At 48.3% G+C, this 18,224-nt stretch overlaps 1 protein-coding gene across 1 annotated transcript in view; it reads right to left on the minus strand.

Annotated features, from left to right (window-relative positions):
• The window catches only part of LOC144109417 (ATP-binding cassette sub-family A member 17-like), a 45,164-nt gene that overhangs the window by 16,671 nt on the left and 10,269 nt on the right, over window positions 1-18,224 (minus strand). The window contains exons 5-10 of the mRNA XM_077642205.1: window positions 11,575-11,851; window positions 10,672-10,842; window positions 6,630-6,826; window positions 5,400-5,696; window positions 2,917-3,042; window positions 1,283-1,540 (exon numbers count right to left, since the gene is read on the minus strand). Coding sequence (XP_077498331.1) covers window positions 1,283-1,540; window positions 2,917-3,042; window positions 5,400-5,696; window positions 6,630-6,826; window positions 10,672-10,842; window positions 11,575-11,851 — 1,326 coding nt within the window. The remainder of the gene's footprint in view (window positions 1-1,282; window positions 1,541-2,916; window positions 3,043-5,399; window positions 5,697-6,629; window positions 6,827-10,671; window positions 10,843-11,574; window positions 11,852-18,224) is intronic.

Below are 18,224 nucleotides of genomic sequence, written 5' to 3' on the forward strand. Positions count from 1 at the left end.
ATTCAGATATGCCTGCAAATACCCGTAGAGCACATGAATATCCTTTGCTGATGCGAAAAAAGCTATATCATTTGCGTATACATAAACTGTAACGTTAGGATGAATGGGGATGTCCCGAACTAATATGTTGAAAAGCAGCGGAGAAAGAACAGAGCCTTGCGGCACACCTCTTGATTGACCATAGGAATTAGAACAAAAAGATCCGTCTGTACAGAAGAAAAATCTATCTTTTAGAAATTCACAAATCCAGGCGTAGAGGTAATGCGGTGGTTGTAGTTGAGCAAGCTTGTTAATGAGGACTGTGTGCTCCACGCTGTCATAGGCCTTCGCAACGTCAAGCGTCACCAAGGCCGAAACTTCTCTCTGGCACATTGAGAGTCGTATTCGGCTCTCGAGATCCACATGCGCGGACCATATGGAACAACCGCGACGAAAGCCAATCTGTGCGGGGCTGAGGCCGTTAATATGATGAACATGCTTTGTGAGGCGACTGTGTACTACTCTTTCTATTAGCTTTACTAAATTTGAGGTTAAAGCAATCGGCCGAATATTGTCTAATTGAAATCCATTGTCTGCATTTTTTAAAAGTAAAATTATTTTCGCAATTTTCCAACTGTGAGGAATCCAAGAGGTTTCCAATGACGCATTTACAATATCTAGAAGGTGAGTTGGAAAGTCTTGCGCTAAAATCTTTAACATGCCCACAGTAATCCCGTCAGATCCCGGAGCAGCAGAGTGCATCGAGGAAACAATTTGCAGGAGCTCCGACACGTCGACCTCAGGATAGTCCGAGCTGGGGGTGAGAGTGTGCAAAGGTTCTGCTTTCTGTACCTGGAAACGTAAGGCCAGCCCCTGCGCGATGCGTTCAAGGTTTTGCTTAGCCTCCTGCGGAGACATTACCATTGACCTTATGCGATTGGAGGCCGGAGAGCTGTTATTCTGCGCCATGAATCTCGCGCTGCGCACTGCTCATCGTCGTCTTCTTCAACTTCCTGCCAGTTCCGACTGGTCTAAACTCATGCTTTTGCACATCTACTCTGTTTAACTACGTTAAAACCCTACCACGTTTTTGAAATCTTGGCACAAGTTACCTAAAACACCCTGTAAGTACACTGCATACGTGCACTGCAGAAAAGTCGTTGAAACTCTATCGTCGAAAAGCGCCAGGACATTCTTAGAAAGCGCATTAACAGTGATTTCTAGCTTTGAGCATTGGTTCCCCGTTGGTTTTCGCTCTGTTGGCCAACACGCTGCATGATGACCACATTCAGATGTCCCTCACCTTCGCAGCAGCGCGATATGCGCTCGTCGAGAGCGAAATGGGGCTCCTGGCACGCCTCTTCGAGCAGTTCCCCTCCGGTGAGACAGATGGCGTTCCACCTGAACAGCAGGATGACCTTGATGACGCCTCGCACGAGGGAGTACGTGGGGAACCAGCGGAACACGAAGCCCCAGAGGACGAGTCCTGGTGAGCTCGTTGTCGACGGGTCCTCCTGCACAAGCACCTGAAGGATCTCCACGCCTATGGATCCCACCATGCCTGTGGGAAAGAACGGATAATGTGGCCGCGTGGAGGAGGACTGTCTGCTTGACACGTGCGTGGCATCCAACATTGTGAATATAATAATGGCACCGGAAAATCAACGTCTATTCGCGCATGCAGAGAGGACTAAATTAAGCGGACGCTGAGGACCAGTGCGTAAAAAGCGATTACTTGACATTTTGTCACGGTTGACATTTGTTCGGCAGCGAAAGACGACTTGGTTGCTGATAAGATTAGAGTTAAAAATTAAACACTGTTTTCCTGCCACTCGATTCCAACTCGTGACGTCATCAATGAAGAGAACTATGTGATGACAAGTGTTAAGTCTCAGAGATCGTCGGTTCAAAAAAAATGGGCGTAGACGTAACCGCAATTCAAGAAAACAGCGTGTCGTAGCGATGCGTGTATTTCATTTTAGACTCTTTTCTAGCCTATTCAAGCTTTTTTGGTAATACTAACTTTCGTCATTAGAACGCGGCATTCAGTCTGTATCAGACAAGTTTAGTTTGTCTGGTGCCACTTCAATGAAACGACTTATTTTGCACACACACCACCTGAACTAACATACCCACTGCACTCTGCTGCTAGGTCAATCACACCTAGCATCAATCACGCCTAGGTCAATCACACCTAGGTCAATCACACCTAGCAATCACACACCTTTCAGTCTTATCCGCTGTTGCCCATCGCTTGTAGTTCGTAACTTTTTTTTTGTCGCTGCCACCTGATGATGACAGCGACAAACGGTGTAAACTGGTGGTAAACTGGCGCTGGGATCACTGACGGATATAATGGTCTTCCATTTTAGTCAGCATTGCAGGTGCCACGATTCCTGTTATCAGTCCAGCGGCATAATCTTCTCATTACGTCTCTTATTGGGTACGACGCCTTTAAAACACCAGACGGTTTACACATGAATGATTATAAATCCAAACCGTAAAACATATTCAAAATCCGCTTACATCACGCCGCATTCATTTCCTGGAAACATTCAGGAATTTTCTATATCTGGTACATATATCTTCTTTTTATTACCCCTATCTGCCATTGGAACTGCGGTCGTTGGTATCCTTGAAATGAGTAGTATTGCGTGAAAGCGGTCTATATGGCATCGATGGCGCCATGTTTTCCAAGTCAAATGAAATGCGCCAGTGATCCCCACAAATGGGACTACCCGCACAGTCCTCAAACCAGAGCGTAAAAATAATTCTTCATCGAAATTCCTTGCTTTGGAACACATAAAAGCCACTGCGTTACAGAATAGCGAGCAAGGGGCTTCCTTGATATTCTACACACAACTTCATGCTTAGGTTCGGTGCAGCTTGGCGTACCTACAGCTGCTTTTTATTACTAAGTTCTTCGCGAAAACTCACCTGCGAGAAACAGACCCAGAGCCAAGAAGGAGAAAGCCCAGGTAGGGTCCCGGAAGAGTCCCGAGAACAGGTACGTAAGCGGCATACTCGAAAACGCGTTGGCCACGAACAGAGCCAGGATGGCCACTGCGTACGGTCAACAAATTGAACGCTCCCCCTACAGTTACTGCTTGCGGGCTTATGCAACAGTTCGAAGCTACAGAGCACGAACCACATTTCATTACCGCCAGAATTAGATACTGCATCCGGCTTTGAGAATGATAGCAAGCAGCGAAGACAGCGTGTAAACTGGAGATCCGAGGAGAGACACGTCTATAAGTACAACATGGACATTGCATCACAGCCAAACCGCCCTTCGAGAATTTTCCTTCGTGTTGTGCCCATATAACACTCGCACAATGGTCCGTTATTTAGAGCACAGCGTTTGTGAGGCAAGTGGTTAGGCAACGCATCTTAAGCGCCCGTTCATGGATTGAGCGGCGTTCCACACCGTCGGCGTAACCGGGCGCCGAGGATAAAAACGCAAACATGAGCGTGACTGAAGAAAAAGGAACGCCGACCAAAAGATTGTTGTTTAAAACGAAGATGTTTCGGCTTCCATACGGAAGCCTTGATCACTCTCAAGGCTTCCGTATGGAAGCCGAAACGTCTTCGTTTTAAACAACAACCTTTTGGTCGGCTTTCCTTTTTCTTCAGTCATGAATCTTCTACCCGACCAGACGAGTTTTCGTCGGACTTTAGATTTCATTTAAACATGAGCGTGCCACGCGGGCGCATAGGGATCCGCCGCTTGCTCGCAGGTGGCGCTAGAGTCGCATGCGCTGTAGCGTGCCGAAAGCCGGCGCGGCGCTAAATAATTTAAACCTCAACTCGATGGACGCTTCCGAGGCGTACACGCGAAGCGCCTACGCGCACGAACGTCAGGAAAACCGGTCTGCGCATGCGCGAGCAGGGCGCAGATATCTGACAAGTCAGATATTTGCGCCCCGGCGCGTGCCCGCGGGCGCGCGCGCCGAAAGGGGCTCGCCGGTTTTTGACCGACGTGCACCAATGAGAGCGCAGCTCTCCCAACATCCGGTACGGGCTTTTTCGTGCCGTTTCTTGGAAGCTTGGAGAAGTAACCCTTGTATTCCATGACGCGTAACTTTGTGCGTGTTGTGATGCTTATTCAACGCTCTGAACTCTCAATTTCGTTCGCGAGCGGCGGCGCCGGGTCGGAGAGAAGAAACTGGAAACCTCACTTCTCGCCTGACCAATTCGTGGCGACGCGAGCCTCCGCTGTATAGCGCGGAAGGTCGAGAGAGCGTTTGTAATGGTACAATATGTGTGTGAGCGTGCCTGCTTTGGCGACGAATAGACGCAGCGCGCCCTGTATATGAAGGACGTTAAGCGTCATTGGTCAGCTCGTGCCATAGTTCTAGCTTTGAAGAAGCGTGCGCAAAATCATAACATCTGAAGAGCGGTGTTCAAATTTCGCATTTCGCGGCGCCTACCGTACCATGGGCCAGTGGCGACACCCAAAAGATGGCGTCCACATGCAACCAAGAAGGTGGCTGTTAAATTAATGATCGGTCGCTCGAGGTCGCTCGGGAAGAGCAACCTGGGCCGCACAAATTCCACCGGTGGCAGCACCTGTCATCCCAGGGCAGTGGTGCACTTAAGCGACGCACCACGACGTCTGGAGTGGTATGAGTACTCCCAGGGATTTATGAATGTTAATACAGAAAGACCAATAAAAAAGACGAAGACCCACTAGTCGCGACGGCGACTGCGTAGAGACATGCAGAGGTAAAACTGCCAGCTTCGTGGAATCGGGTTACATCACGCCGCAGCGCGCGGCGACTGCGTTCACTAAGTGAGCGGGTGGGATTACATCTTCTCACACTCCCCTAGTCTTAAGTGTCTCTGCCGACTTTTGTTTTCAGAATCACCTTTAATGACATGCCTCGTCCAATGTAATCACACTATTGCCGGTTTTTAACTGACATACTTGCAATGTATTCAAACTTCGTGATATTGCGATGTTTACTGATGTTACGCGTGATTAGCAGGAGAATATCGTGTGGCCTCTTTCTAGAGTCCATAGAGAAGATAAAGCAAGAAAGAAGGTTATGAAGTCAGCGCTACAGGCGTATGCTCTAAAAGATCAGTCCGAAGAAGGCAGCCAATGCTGATCTTCTGTCAGTTTTCAAATGATGGACATTGTTCACTTTAGAAGTCAGGATAAAGCAGATTACAACGAGTTGTTAGATTGCATGATCTTTTATAGCAATTGGAAAGCAAAAGTACACTCCCCTCAAAAGAAACAAACAAAACAAACAAACAAGCAAAGCGGGATTAAAATATGGAGTTCCGGAGCTTATATGGATTCACGGGCTAACACTCGTTCCCTGCGCACAATGTACCGGGTGTGGACTGTATTGCGGAAGTCACCTTAAGTCTAGCAATGACCTAGGCCACCCATGGAGCTGAGGTATACGTACAGTGGTAGCCGACCGTGATCTGCATGTGGCTGAGGAATATTATGAACGTGAGCAGGAAGCTGTTGCACAGCGCCATGATCATGTCGAAGAGAAAGTGGCCCATCCAGTAGAGGCAGCCCGACATGCCGGTCATGAGCTGCATGTGCTTCAGCCCGCTGCTCCACTCCACCATGGGGGCGAACACGTGGCTCGCCGCGTACGAACTCAACGCCAGGGACACGAAGAACGAGTAGAGCAGGCGCGTGATCAGGTTACGCGTCGTGAACAGCTCCATCTCGTGGCCAAGGCGGTTGTGCCCTGCACGCCACGGGCACTGAACTTGTCTCACCATAGGCAAACTGTGTACTGTGGGTGGGCCACGGGTTGGCAACATGTTAAACCCCTAACGGGTGCATTTTTTGTAGGAAATGGCACCAAAATAGTCATTTAGTGCCCGTGCTGCCATCTGTCGGCAAAGCAAAAAAATGCTTTGGACGAGCCCCACTTGCCTTCTACTGGAAGAAGAGCGACAGAAAACACATGACAGGCTGGACTCGTCATGAGCAAGAAACGACAGTCGTCTTATGGCGATCCTGACTCGTCCAAGTCTTCTAGGCGTTTAATGCAGCCAATGTGGTGATTCTTTTTAGTTTTTTTTTCGATTTGAATTTCTCCTCTGTGGCACCAGCGTGTGTGTCTGTTTAAGTGTCGTTGTAGTTGGTTCACAGCAGCCACCTGTATCTTTCTTCAACTAATCTGGCGATATTAACCTAGGGCCATGCTACAAGCAGCAGAAGAAAAACGATGCCACGAGCACTTGCGTTCGTGCGATAAAAATTAAAGCAAATTTAATAGTTTAGTTTATGGGGGTTTAACGTCCCAAAGCGACTCAGACCACGAGGGACACCGTAGTAAAGGGCTCCGGAAATTTCGACCGCCTGGGCGTTCTTTACCGTGCACTGATATCACACAGTACACGGGCCTCTAGAACTTCGCCTCCATCGAAATTCGACCGCCGTGGCCTGGATCGAATCCGCGTCTTTCGGGTAAGCAGCCGAGCACTATGACCATTGAGCCACCGCGGAGGCAAAGCAAATATAATGACAAAAGATGTTCTAAGGAGACTAAAACATCTTCCTAGACAACAGGTGAAAAGCACCTGGCTAAAGTTATTAATATCAGTAGGAAATATCTTCTAAAAAGACGCCATTCGATTTCGTGTTCACAAGGAGACGGCGTACGCCCACTTACCAGGTTCAAGCATGAGCTTTCCATAATTCCTCTCGAACTCCATCTTATGTATGCGGTTCTTGTCGACGAAAGGGGAGTTCACCAGAGTGATGAGGGATCCCTTCTGGCCCGTGAGGTTCCTCAACAGCGCCGTGTGAAGCATGTTCAAGGATAGCATGGCACTGTACGGGCACTGGCCGTTGAACCAGGCGTAAGCTCTGCACATCATAAAGAATACGTGCATTATTCTTCGAATCGGGAGAAGTTCAGGGGATGCTATAGGCACATGTGACTCTGCCTAAACTTATGTGCCACGTGGGATAATAAAGCTGGATTTGAAATCCCAAGTGTCATGGCTGAAATCCTGCGAGAACTGGAAGCAACTGGTTTGAAATACTGGATGAGGTCTACTGCAGTGAAAAGAGGGCGGCAAACTACGCAGAGGATGGCGTATACAACCGCAGCTGAACTCTCTGCCGTTCGATGTGTATCTACACCCTTTTATTTCTCTTTACTTTGCCTCACCTCTTCCAAGCACTGTTACTGCACAATCTAATTTCTGTCGCATGCTGCCTCCGTATTCGTTTGCTTTTCGAAACTGCCCATTTTTGTGCTCTTTCTAACGAAACACGCCAAGCTCTCTCGGTTCTTGAAAGCAAACTGAGCCATGAAAGAAAGCGAAGGGCAAACGCAAAGAAAAAAGGAAGAAAAAGAAAGCGAAAGAAGGAAAGAAAGGAGAAAAAAGGTAGAAAGGAAGCTTTACACGCAGTGAACAAAGAATTCGTTTTGTATTTCATCCCGCTAAGCAATATTTGTGGCACGAAATCATCTCAGCCTTGAGGCTGGTTCACATGCAAGAGACTGAGCGATTGAGCGGCGCGTCGCATCGAAAATTGCCAACTTGTTGGAACCTCGACGCTCATCGCCGCGACGACTCAAAACAGGTTTTTGTGCCGCTGCGGCAGGATTCGCTAGCGTTTTTACTTGTGTGTGAAAAAGGCTTAAAGTACGCCTCCTCTGCCCTTTACTCTTTCTTTGGGGAGGACGCCACAAAGGCTCCGTGCTGCAGCTTGTGGGGGCTGCGCCTCCTGAGCCACCCGATCGAGTGCACGGCCGCTGCTGCCCCTTTGCTCATTGGAGACCTGCCGTGTGATGCGATCGGAATGCGGGCGGCGCGCTTCTTGGCTTCTTGTACTACTCCGAACGGGGAGCTCTTCTGAGCACCGATGTCAATCACCGATCCTTTCCGTCCTCCCTGCTTCGGCCTGGCGTGCCCTTTGGGTGACGTTTGCAGCGTTGTAACGGTGAGAGGTCGGGACCGCGAAATGGAGGGGTAGACCGCCACCCCCCTCGGGCAGCAGAAAGGTGTGTAGTTTTCTCACCCGGTGCCCTGCCCTTTGCCGGAGGATCAAGAACGCGGGTACCTAGTATTTATGCTCGAATACAAGCCCGAACGCAGTCTGTCGCCGGCAGGAGTGGCGCTGACGCTCCAGGTGGGTAGGGCCCGATTTGGCTCGTATTCCATCACCACCGGCCAGTCCCGGTGGCGACACACGAGGGGCCATCGACGTGCAACCTGTGTCTTCTGGGTGAGCTCATACCCCATTTTCCCTTGAGTCGCGAGCGAGGAAAGGTTGGCTGTGCGGCTCCCGATCGCCCTTGGCTCTGCCGTGGTATTCGTGTGTAGCCCTCCCTCTGCACGCGCGGCCCCGCGTGCCTGCTTTCGGGTGCTGCGGCTGGGCTATGGCGTACTAAGGTCTGGGTATTCGTGTAGTGTTCTGTAATGCAGCTTACTGCGTAAAAAACACTTGTGCTCTTAGTAAACTGCGCCTTCTTTCCTTCGGAGCGAAAGCGTCTGCGCGCGGTGAACGCTAGCTGTGCCCTCAGCTTGCTTTGACCAAAACCCGCATGATATGTGCGAAATGCTCTCTAACACGCCATCATTAGTAACCCCGCAAGCTGGACAATGGGAACATAGATAAACCAACGTTTTCTGCTTTGGACCTAAGTTGGTTTATGCTACCGATGATAGTATGTCCCAGTCCACAACAGTTCTATAACCAGAGCTGATAATACTGCCCTTCTGCTCCGGAATTCAGAGGCTGGCGCTTAACCGCTAATTCTTCGCGAAGCAGCGCCTTGCAAGACGTTCATTATTACAAGTGGTGGAGGTGCCGACGATCCCCTCGCCCTGGAGCTTCGCAACCTCGCATTGCCTGCCACCTCTGCAATGCCTGAGATCATCACCCAAACTGCATCACCGCTTCCGTTGGCTGTCTTCTGTTCAGTGCAGTACTCGCTCAGCGCAAGCCTGGCTCTGACGAATACGTTGTCGTTTACGCCAGCCGGACACTCACAAAAGCTGAAGCCAACTATTCTGTCACCGAGGAGTGTTCAGTCACCCTTTGGGCGATCGACAAATTTCACCCCTACTTGTACGGGCGCCCTTTTGACGTTGTCACCGATCACCACGCCCTCTGCTGGTCGTCGATCCTCTTTGAAAGATACCTCTGGTCGGCTGGCGCCCTGGGTTCTGTTACTCCAAGAGTACGACATTCTCGTTGTCTATCGTTCCGGCCGTAAGCATGCCGATGCTGATGCCCTCTCAAGTTCCCCTGTGTCATCTGAGGCAGTGCCTTGTATATCCGCACTGAATTCTTTGACGTTTGAGTCCGCTGACATGTCTTCCGAGCAACGCCGAGACCCATGGATCGCTTGCCTCTTTGATTTCTTATCTGGCCAACCGTCTCGACCTCTTTCCCGTGCTCTTCGTCGTCAGTCCCACCATTTCGCCATCAGAGACAAGCTTCTTTACAGCCGGAACTACCTTTCGGATGGTCGCAAGTGGCTGCTTGTCACTTGGACCCATCTGCGCTCCTTCATTTGCTCTTCATACCACGATGATACCCAGTGTGGCCATGGCGGTTTCTTGAAGACCTTCACCCGTCTACGACATCGGTACTACTGGCGTGAGATGTACCGTTATGTTCGCCAGTTCGTTCAGCCCTGCATCGCATGCCAGCGCCGAAAAAACCCACCTCGCCGATCCACCGCTCCTATGCAGCCGCTGCCTTGCACAGCGCAGCCCTTCGAGCGTGTTGGCATTGACCTCTACGCCCCTCTTCCCAGCACATCAACCACGAATCGCTGGATCATCGTTACTATCGATCACCTTACACGTTACGCCGAAACGTTGCATTTACCAACTGCTACAGCCCACGACATTGCATCCTTCATCCGCCATTGCATCATTCTTCGCCATGGTGCTCCCAAAGAGTTGCTCAGTGATAGAGGTCCGGCCTTCCTCTCTGAAGTTGTAGAAGCTCTCCTTCAGGAATGCGACATCGTTCACCGCACCACCTCCTCCTACCATCCGAGCAGCCGTGATCACTCTGCACTTCCTTACGCTTACCTTGCTGACTCTTTGGTCTGGCTCTGGGTACCCTCCTCAAGTCCCGGCCTTTCCTCCAAACTTATTAGCAAGTACTAGGGACCCTACCGCATTCTTAAGCTGACATCCCCCGTCAATTACCTCATCGAACCCCTTAGGCCGGCCCCTGATCATCGTTGCCGAGGCCGTGAAATTGTCCACACGGCCCGCCTCAAACCATACTACGACACCGCTGTCGTCACATCGCCCTGGGCCGCCAGGATGACGCCTTTTCGCCCGGGGGAAATTGTAAGACTGTCCTTCGGCTCCGGAATCTTCAGATGCTGGCGCTTAACCAAGAAGACAACGACAAGCGCCGAACGCTCCGACCCTCGTGCGTACTTTGGTCTGACCGCTGCCTCTGGTCTGTACCTGGACTGTACCGCTAGTTCTTCGCGACGCAACGCCTTGCAAGACGTTCCTTATTACATTCATATATTATTATGACTGTGGCCCGCACTGGGGCAGATGCGATCGTGAGCACTGCGTTCTGTGACAATTTCGGCGACTCGACTCCTGGTATAGATAGAGTAAAAATAATCATTAATCTGTAAATACTAGTGCGCCTGATGGCACCAATGACGGTTAGGTAAGGCGCGCTTTGTCCCGACGCGCCGCTATGTGGCGTCGTACCTCTGGTCTCCGAAGACGCTCACGCCGTACTGGTACTCGAAGATGTAGTTGTGGATGTTCTGCTGCGCCCAAAAGAGCAGCTCGCGCTCCACGAATGTGCTAGTAGGCGAGAAGACCTTCACCGAACGCTCGGACATCACCGGCAGCAGCACGGTGTTAGCGAACTTCTTGCTGCAGAGATCCACCCCACATTATGCGCAGACACGGGTCTTCGCCCTCTTCAATGCACGCAAAAGTATATTCTCCAGTTAAATGGAGCGCACTGTATAGTAATGTGCTAGACATATAACATGGTATCAATAGCGATCAGCCGGAATAAGACGTTTAGAGAACTGTTAAATATGCAGTGAGCTTACTGGGAACTGCCACACATCGATGATCACATATGGACGACTGCGGAAAGTGTTTGTAAAATACCTATACAAGCGCTGTGTTCACAGTTATGAAGTAAAGCTTGTTAGTTGACGAAGCCACTGTGCATAGCATATTCAATCGGAGTGCAAAGCCGAATTCGAAATTTATGGCCTGAGACTGCACTATAGTCGGGTAAAACTCAAGGCTGTTCAAAGGAAACCCTACAGCAAATGGCGTCGACCAAGTTTCATGACTCTTCGATTAATCCAATTAAGCCATGGTTAAAACCTTTTCATCTACTTCCCCGTAAGATGTCATGCCTGAGATGTCATGGGAACCGGTAGACGCTATTGCCTGGAAGCACCCTAAGAGGGGCATCGGCCGCTTCATTCTTGAGTTGTGTCTGACTATAGCGTGCCATGAGCCGTCGTGTTAGGAATACCCGGTCAGGGCTCCGTTCGTTCATGGTTTTGCAACGCAGCTCAACACGCAGAACATCCACGAAGGGCCCGAACGCTGCACATGCGTACAATAAAAGCCACCACTGACCTCGCGTTGTCCGCCTCGATGAATCCGTAGGAGACGTCGAAGAGTTCCTTCGGGGTGTACGTGAAGCTCGAGGCAGCCGGCAAGGCGCTAGGCAGGAGGTGCATCTCGCACAGGACCAGCAGCACCATGGACGCCACGATGATGCCCACGGACAGAGGCTTGGTCCACCAGACGCGGATCCAGAACAAGAGGCGCTTGTGCAGAAGCGCCAGCAGCACGGTAAACACGCCGGCGTTCGCCGACCGAGCAGTGCAGAGCTGCTTCACGGCTTCCAGCTCTGCGAAACGCCGTACTTGTGTTGAGGGAAACCTCAGCATATTAACATTTTCAAAAATTTTTGAAAACAGCTGAAGCACTGAAATTGGCCGGTAATTTTCAAGATCATTCACCGTGCCGCCTTTGTAAAGAACAATCACCCTCGCTGTTTTCATTTTCTCTGGAAAAATGCCCGTTGTTAAAGTAAGATTTGCTATATGACAGAGCACATTACATATTTAGTCAGAAATTGCTTTTATTGCTGCTGCTCTGATACCATCATAACCAGAGGAGCAGTTGTTCTTTTAAACTATATATTAGGCTGCAGATTTCTGCAGGGGTAGTTGGAGACAAAAACATGGTATCTGTTAGCCTATGCTCTAAGTATTTCTCAAAATGTCCGGAGTCAGCCCCATGCCCCATCAAAATTTCCAAAAGTTAAAAAGTGTTCGTTCATTACATTGGCAAGAGCTTCACCTCTTATGCCCTCCCCCCCTATTTCCATTTCAACCGGGATTTATTTTTGTGATTTTTGCAGAAGTTCCTTTACAGTATGCCAGGTTTTCTGCGGATCATAGTAAATTTCTGAAATTTCTGCCCTTGGATAACATTGCTACAGTAAAAGCGCAGCTCTATTAGTTTTTGCGACTATTGTGTACTAGATTAGGGTCAATTTCGCAAAGACAGTACACATGGGAGACCATGTGTTCATTTTTTTTCCCTGTGTTACAGGCTGAACCGAGGTGTAGTGATTTGTGCACGCCATCTTGGAATAAAACAAAAGGTGGTCACTAAAATCACTTAGCAAGACACCTGGGTCCTGTTCGTCGCAATTAGTCAAGCATAAATCAATTAGGGTCTCACTCGACGCCAAGTAGCACGTGTAGGCGCATTAACCATGTAAAGAAATGATGTCGAGAAAGTCACTTGTTGCCGCTGATCGTTCCAACACATGTTATGATAAAATCGGCCATAATTACAATTGGTTTCTTATCGGTATGCTATCAAGAAAAAAACAAAATTCTTGCACAAGGGGCCGATAACCAACACCGAACACAGAACCGCTTCTATTGATAAAAAGCGCAGACTTGAAAAACTGTACTTATATGAAAGATTATTTTTAACCTACAGTGTAACTCCACCGCCTTTATTATTTTTCCTAGACATTGTTCCGCACCTGTATCCTTCGAAGTGGACGATGTCCGCAGTTTGTGCATACCATGTTTCACTGAATGGCAATATATCAAAACTGCGGTTTAAAGAAGATAAAAAAAAAAGAAATGTTGATCTCCTCATCCTTATTCTTTAAGCTACGCACGTTTGCGGAATAAAAGAAAAATGTGGACCGGGCTTTTGCGGCCGGCCCGTTTTAGAACATCGAAAGAACTAGAATCTTGGTAAACACGGTCTCGCGTTACGAATGGCATTCCTCGCACCAAGCAGTGCAGTCATCCCCATTTTACTCAGGAAATTTTCATCTCGGATGCGAATGGCGTTCTGACCAGCAGCCTTTCGCACAAGGACATGCCCGTTTTTCTGCCACACGAACTCATAGCCTTTTTCTTTACCTTTTTCACGTGCCAGCCACAGTAGCCGCTTATTCGTGGGTGTGAGATTATCCAGGAAGCTTATCTCTGGGGCGTGAGTTTGCAGGCATGAGCGACACTTCATCCACGTTTCTTTCAGATCTCTTGAAACAAATCGGACAAGTACCCTAGATTCTTTCCCTTTTTGTTGCGGAAGACGATGCAGAGCTTCAATATCACTGTTCGCCAACTGCGGAAGCTGGAGCTTGCTGGCCAGACCGTTCATCTTGTCAAGCAGGTTTTCATTTGCCTCCACCTTGAAGCCATGAACTTCCATATTCTGCCTTCGACTATACTGCTGTAGCTCATTGAGCTGTTGTTTAAGTTCTGTTGTGTCTGGTGCATTTCCCTGCTCAATAGCTTAAACTTTCTTCTGCAAAACCGCAACGCCGGTGGCCTGCTTGTCAAGCATACTTAGGATCGTATCATACTTGTCGGACATCATTTGTACTGCTTCCTCCATGCCATTCACTCTATCAACTAGCTGTGCAAGGGCGTCGACCTTCGCCACAAGAGGAAGCAGTGAAGCGAACTTTTAATTTAACTCAGTAAGCCTGAGCTCGACATTAGATCCTTGCGTTTGTTCGGACACATTTCCTTGCCGCTTCTGAGCTGACTCACAGGTTGGGCAACTCTAGGTAGACATTAGTGCTTCTCATTTGCTTTTGAGATGCCTCGCCGTTATACCAGGACATTTCCCGAGGTGGTACGGGTAATCACAGGAGACGCAAGTAAAAAATACACTGTCATCAGGTACCGGGTTGTGACATGCCATACAACCCATCACAGAGCAAAACTTGGAACCGCAGCAGCAGCAGTGGGCGTAAAGACGTTACTAGCTATACAGATGAAGTGAAACGCCACCGACCTGCGAAGGATAGTGGACGCAGTTTAAGCGTGTTGTCCAGTGTCGACCACTGCTGCTGCGTGAAGGGCTCAGCGTGAAGAGTGGCCGGGAGTTGGTTCACATGGTTATTACAGCTTTCTCTAGATATATAGCATTGTCATGATGATGATCCTACGCAAGGTAGGGTCAAAGACCCATTTCTAAGGATTTAAACCGTCAGAAGCCGAGCACCAGGCAACGGGAAAACATATATTGCCGGTAGGTAGATGGCGACACTGGGGATCGAGACCAGCACTTCCCGCTTGGCAAGGCGGATGCGCAGACCACATGGCCACTGCTGTGGTAATTGTCATGATACCGAGCAAACCATTTGAAGTGATATAAAACCGAACATGCACCTTGTCTCGAAGTCAGTAAGGCGCCCGGTGAGGTTAACGGAACGAGAGAGATTAAGAGCTTTCAGCTGTTGCGGCTTCATACGAAGTTACAAAATTTACGGCGAGTGAGTGTCGGGCTCGTGGGAGCTGCTACCTTTATTGTACCACACTGCTGCTACGCGGGCAGCACCGCAAAATGCGGGAAGCTCAGGCAATGCATTGGTATTCCGTCTACAGCACATGACATCAATTTAATCAGAACGGTGCTCAAGTAAATGACAACTAATTGAAGCCACTATAGCGTAGCCGGCAAGAAATCTTCACCAGTTTTTATAAAGCCATCTTCTCTCCCATGGGCGTGAGCACTTAGACGGGCTGAAATTTCGTTTAGACTGCCTTCAGGACATCGCCTTAAAATTTTGATAATTTTTTAAAACCTAGCCCAGACTTTTTAAAAATAATGTTTCGTCGTAGGAAAAAAAAATGCGCGAAATATTAGAAACGTCCAGATTACCGCATAAAATGTGCTTCGTTTGAAAGCGGAAGTCAGAGCTTTCTTTAACTCTGTAATGCCCGAATAAAGAAAACATGGCAGAAAAGTAATGAAATTCCAGTATTTTGTAAACACAAAAAATACTCGTACATTGCTGACGAAAAATATAATTGCTGCTCAATTAAGTTTATCCATCTATGATCATTTCTTAGTGTCAAGAAGCACAGAAATGCCCAAAAATTACCGCACGCACACACCATACAGATAACAAAATTCAATACCGTTCTTCAGCTGCCAAGGCAGCAGTAGCAGCCTGGAACATTGTGGGGTCTGTGCAGCTAGGTTTAGTTTTCATGCGAACTTATTTTTCAGCAGGCTTCTTGTATCTCTCATGGCTGGCACTGCGGCCTTGCTTTTCTAAATATGTTGGAAAATACTTTTTACTCAGTTGTGTGTGAAACTGATACACGTTCTCGAGAACACGGAAGCCTTGGCTTTTGTGGCTCATACGTGCTGCCGGTAGTGCGCGATAGTCTGTGCCTTACAAGCGAGAACTTGCGCACCAGAGATCCCGGTAAGCCACATCGCTTAAGCGCAGCTGTAGTACTAGAATGCAGTTATATTCTATATAAGGTACTGAACGTTTTCCCCTCTTCTTCAATTCTTTACGTTTACTACACGGGAAGGGTGATCGAGCAAGCGCACGAATCTTGCACCATGCAAGCCGACATTTCCGCCTTCCATTAGAGCATTTCTCCCCTGACGAGCGAATTCTTTGGCGCAGATTTTCACTAAAGTATGGACATTGAGACATCTCTATTCTTGAACAAGCAACAAGGTCCCAGCTACATCTTTGTTAAATTACTTTCAGGTAGCTCGGGGATATTTCTGTCGACGTAGCACTCAGGTCAAAATGAAAGACGAATACAGATAAAGTCAGCACGGATACGGACGAACGGCATTTTACTACTATCTCTAAAGAGAAAGGCACATAATAGTTTTTTTTCTTGCCAGTACTAGCCAATGGAGTAGGAACTGACATAAAAAAGGCATGAAATAAACTGGAGACAGCGAAGCGAGCTATGCACAAAGGGAATAATAATAATAATTAAGGGAAACGGTTAGAGCCAGGAAGAGAGCAGGATGAGTCAGGAATCAAAGGTCAGTTATAATCTAGCCGATATCGAGAATAGGAAACGGAAATGGACCGGGTATATAATGTGAAGACTAGATAACCAGCCGGTTGCCCCCTTTGGATAACTGAGTAAGTTGCAAGAGAAGGCCAAGGTAACAGGCCTGGCAAACCGTCACGTGAGGAGATGAGATAAGGAAGGGGGAAGGGGTGGGGGGTGGGGTAGGGTGAGGTGAGCGCAGTATTGGCACAGGACCGAGTTCGAGCTCACTGGAATAAGCATTCGTCCTGCAGTCCTGTAGTCGGTGTAGCTAGACTGCTGATGGCGATGAGGATTACAGATACGCCGAAAGAAACTGTGCTTCTGACGAGGAAATTATTCAACCACTGCCTAACCTTGTCTCTACACTCAGTATATTTGCACCAAATTTTTTACTGGACAAGGGTATTATGCAAATAATAGCATGGACAGACAGGCAGAGCAGATCGATGGGTCTAAAAATTAACATGCAGAAAACCAAGGTAATGTTCAACAGCCTAGCAAGGGAACAACAGTTCACAAATGGCAGCGAGAGCCTAGAAATGGTGCCGGAATACGTCTACTTAGGGCAGGTAGTGACAGCTGATCCGGATCATGAGAGGGAGATAACTAGAAGGATAAGAATGGGGTGGAGCGCATATGGCAAATTCTCGCAGATCATGAGTGGCAGTTTACCAATTTCCCTCAAGAGGAAAGTGTACAACAGCATAATCTTACCGGTACTCACCTACGGGGCAGAAACGTGGAGGCTAACGAAAAGAGTTCAGCTTAAGTTAAGGACAACGCAGCGAGCCATGGAAAGAAAATGATAGGTGTAACGTTAAGAGATCGGAAGCGGGCAGAGTGGGTGAGGGAACAAACACGGGTTAATGACATCCTAGTCGAAATCAAGAGAAAGAAATGGGCTTGGGCAGGGCATGTAATGCGAAGGCAAGATAACCGCTGGTCTTTAAGGGTAACGGAGTGGGTTCCAAGAGAAAGTAAGCGTAGCAGGGGGCGGCAGAAGGTTAGATGGGCGGATGAGATTAAGAAGTTTGCAGGCAAAGGGTGGATGCAGCTGGCAAAGGATAGGGTTAATTGGAGAGACATGGGAGAGGCCTTTGCCCTGCAGTGGGTGTAGTAGGGCTGATGATGATGATGATGATGAATAGCATGGAAGAATAAGCTTTGTGCCGAGGCTGAATCAACAATACATGGATGCTAAACCTTTGCACCGGAATTGAATTGGATTTCATTTCGGAACATTTATACAAAGCATGTTTGAAACAAAATCTGGATCCCTAGCTAAAAGTTTATTGGGATCCGTGCAAATCATATCTATAATGAAACTAAGTGCAGGCAACAGAACACACTATTTACACTATACATGATGAAGGCTCTTGCATTCAATGAGCATGTAATCGACGCTTGACGGTCCTCCCAGGGCTGATAAAGATATGGAGTCTGCGATAGATATGCTACGTGTGTTCTTCCCTGTGTGGCGTCTATTTATTGGTTATAGTTCTCTTGGATCCTGTATACGACATATTAATGCAGGAAACAAACTGATTTCACGACCTGGTAAGCGCGGCTTTTTAAATCCTATAGACCAATTCACCTCGCTAATCTGATAATTTTTCAGTCTCGACCTTCAGAGCGCGTTACGGAAGTAAAATTCTTAGCCGTACAATCCCATGAAAATCTCCGCTGGACACCACGTATTCAGCGCATTAAGCGCACCATAGCACAATGCACTGGAATGCTGAACAGGCTTCGACCATTTCTGCCGCTCCGGCTAAGGCGCCAGCTTTGTTTCAGTGCAGTTCATTCCAGGTTTAACTATTGTTCACTTATCTGGGGAGTCACTGGGAAAACTAATCTTGAAAGCCTTTCTTTATTGCAAAATAAATCTATTCGCTTTACTGAAAATTTTTCAAGATA

The sequence above is a fragment of the Amblyomma americanum genome, chromosome 11 (assembly GCF_052857255.1).
Source record: "Amblyomma americanum isolate KBUSLIRL-KWMA chromosome 11, ASM5285725v1, whole genome shotgun sequence".
Taxonomy (NCBI): domain Eukaryota; kingdom Metazoa; phylum Arthropoda; class Arachnida; order Ixodida; family Ixodidae; genus Amblyomma; species Amblyomma americanum.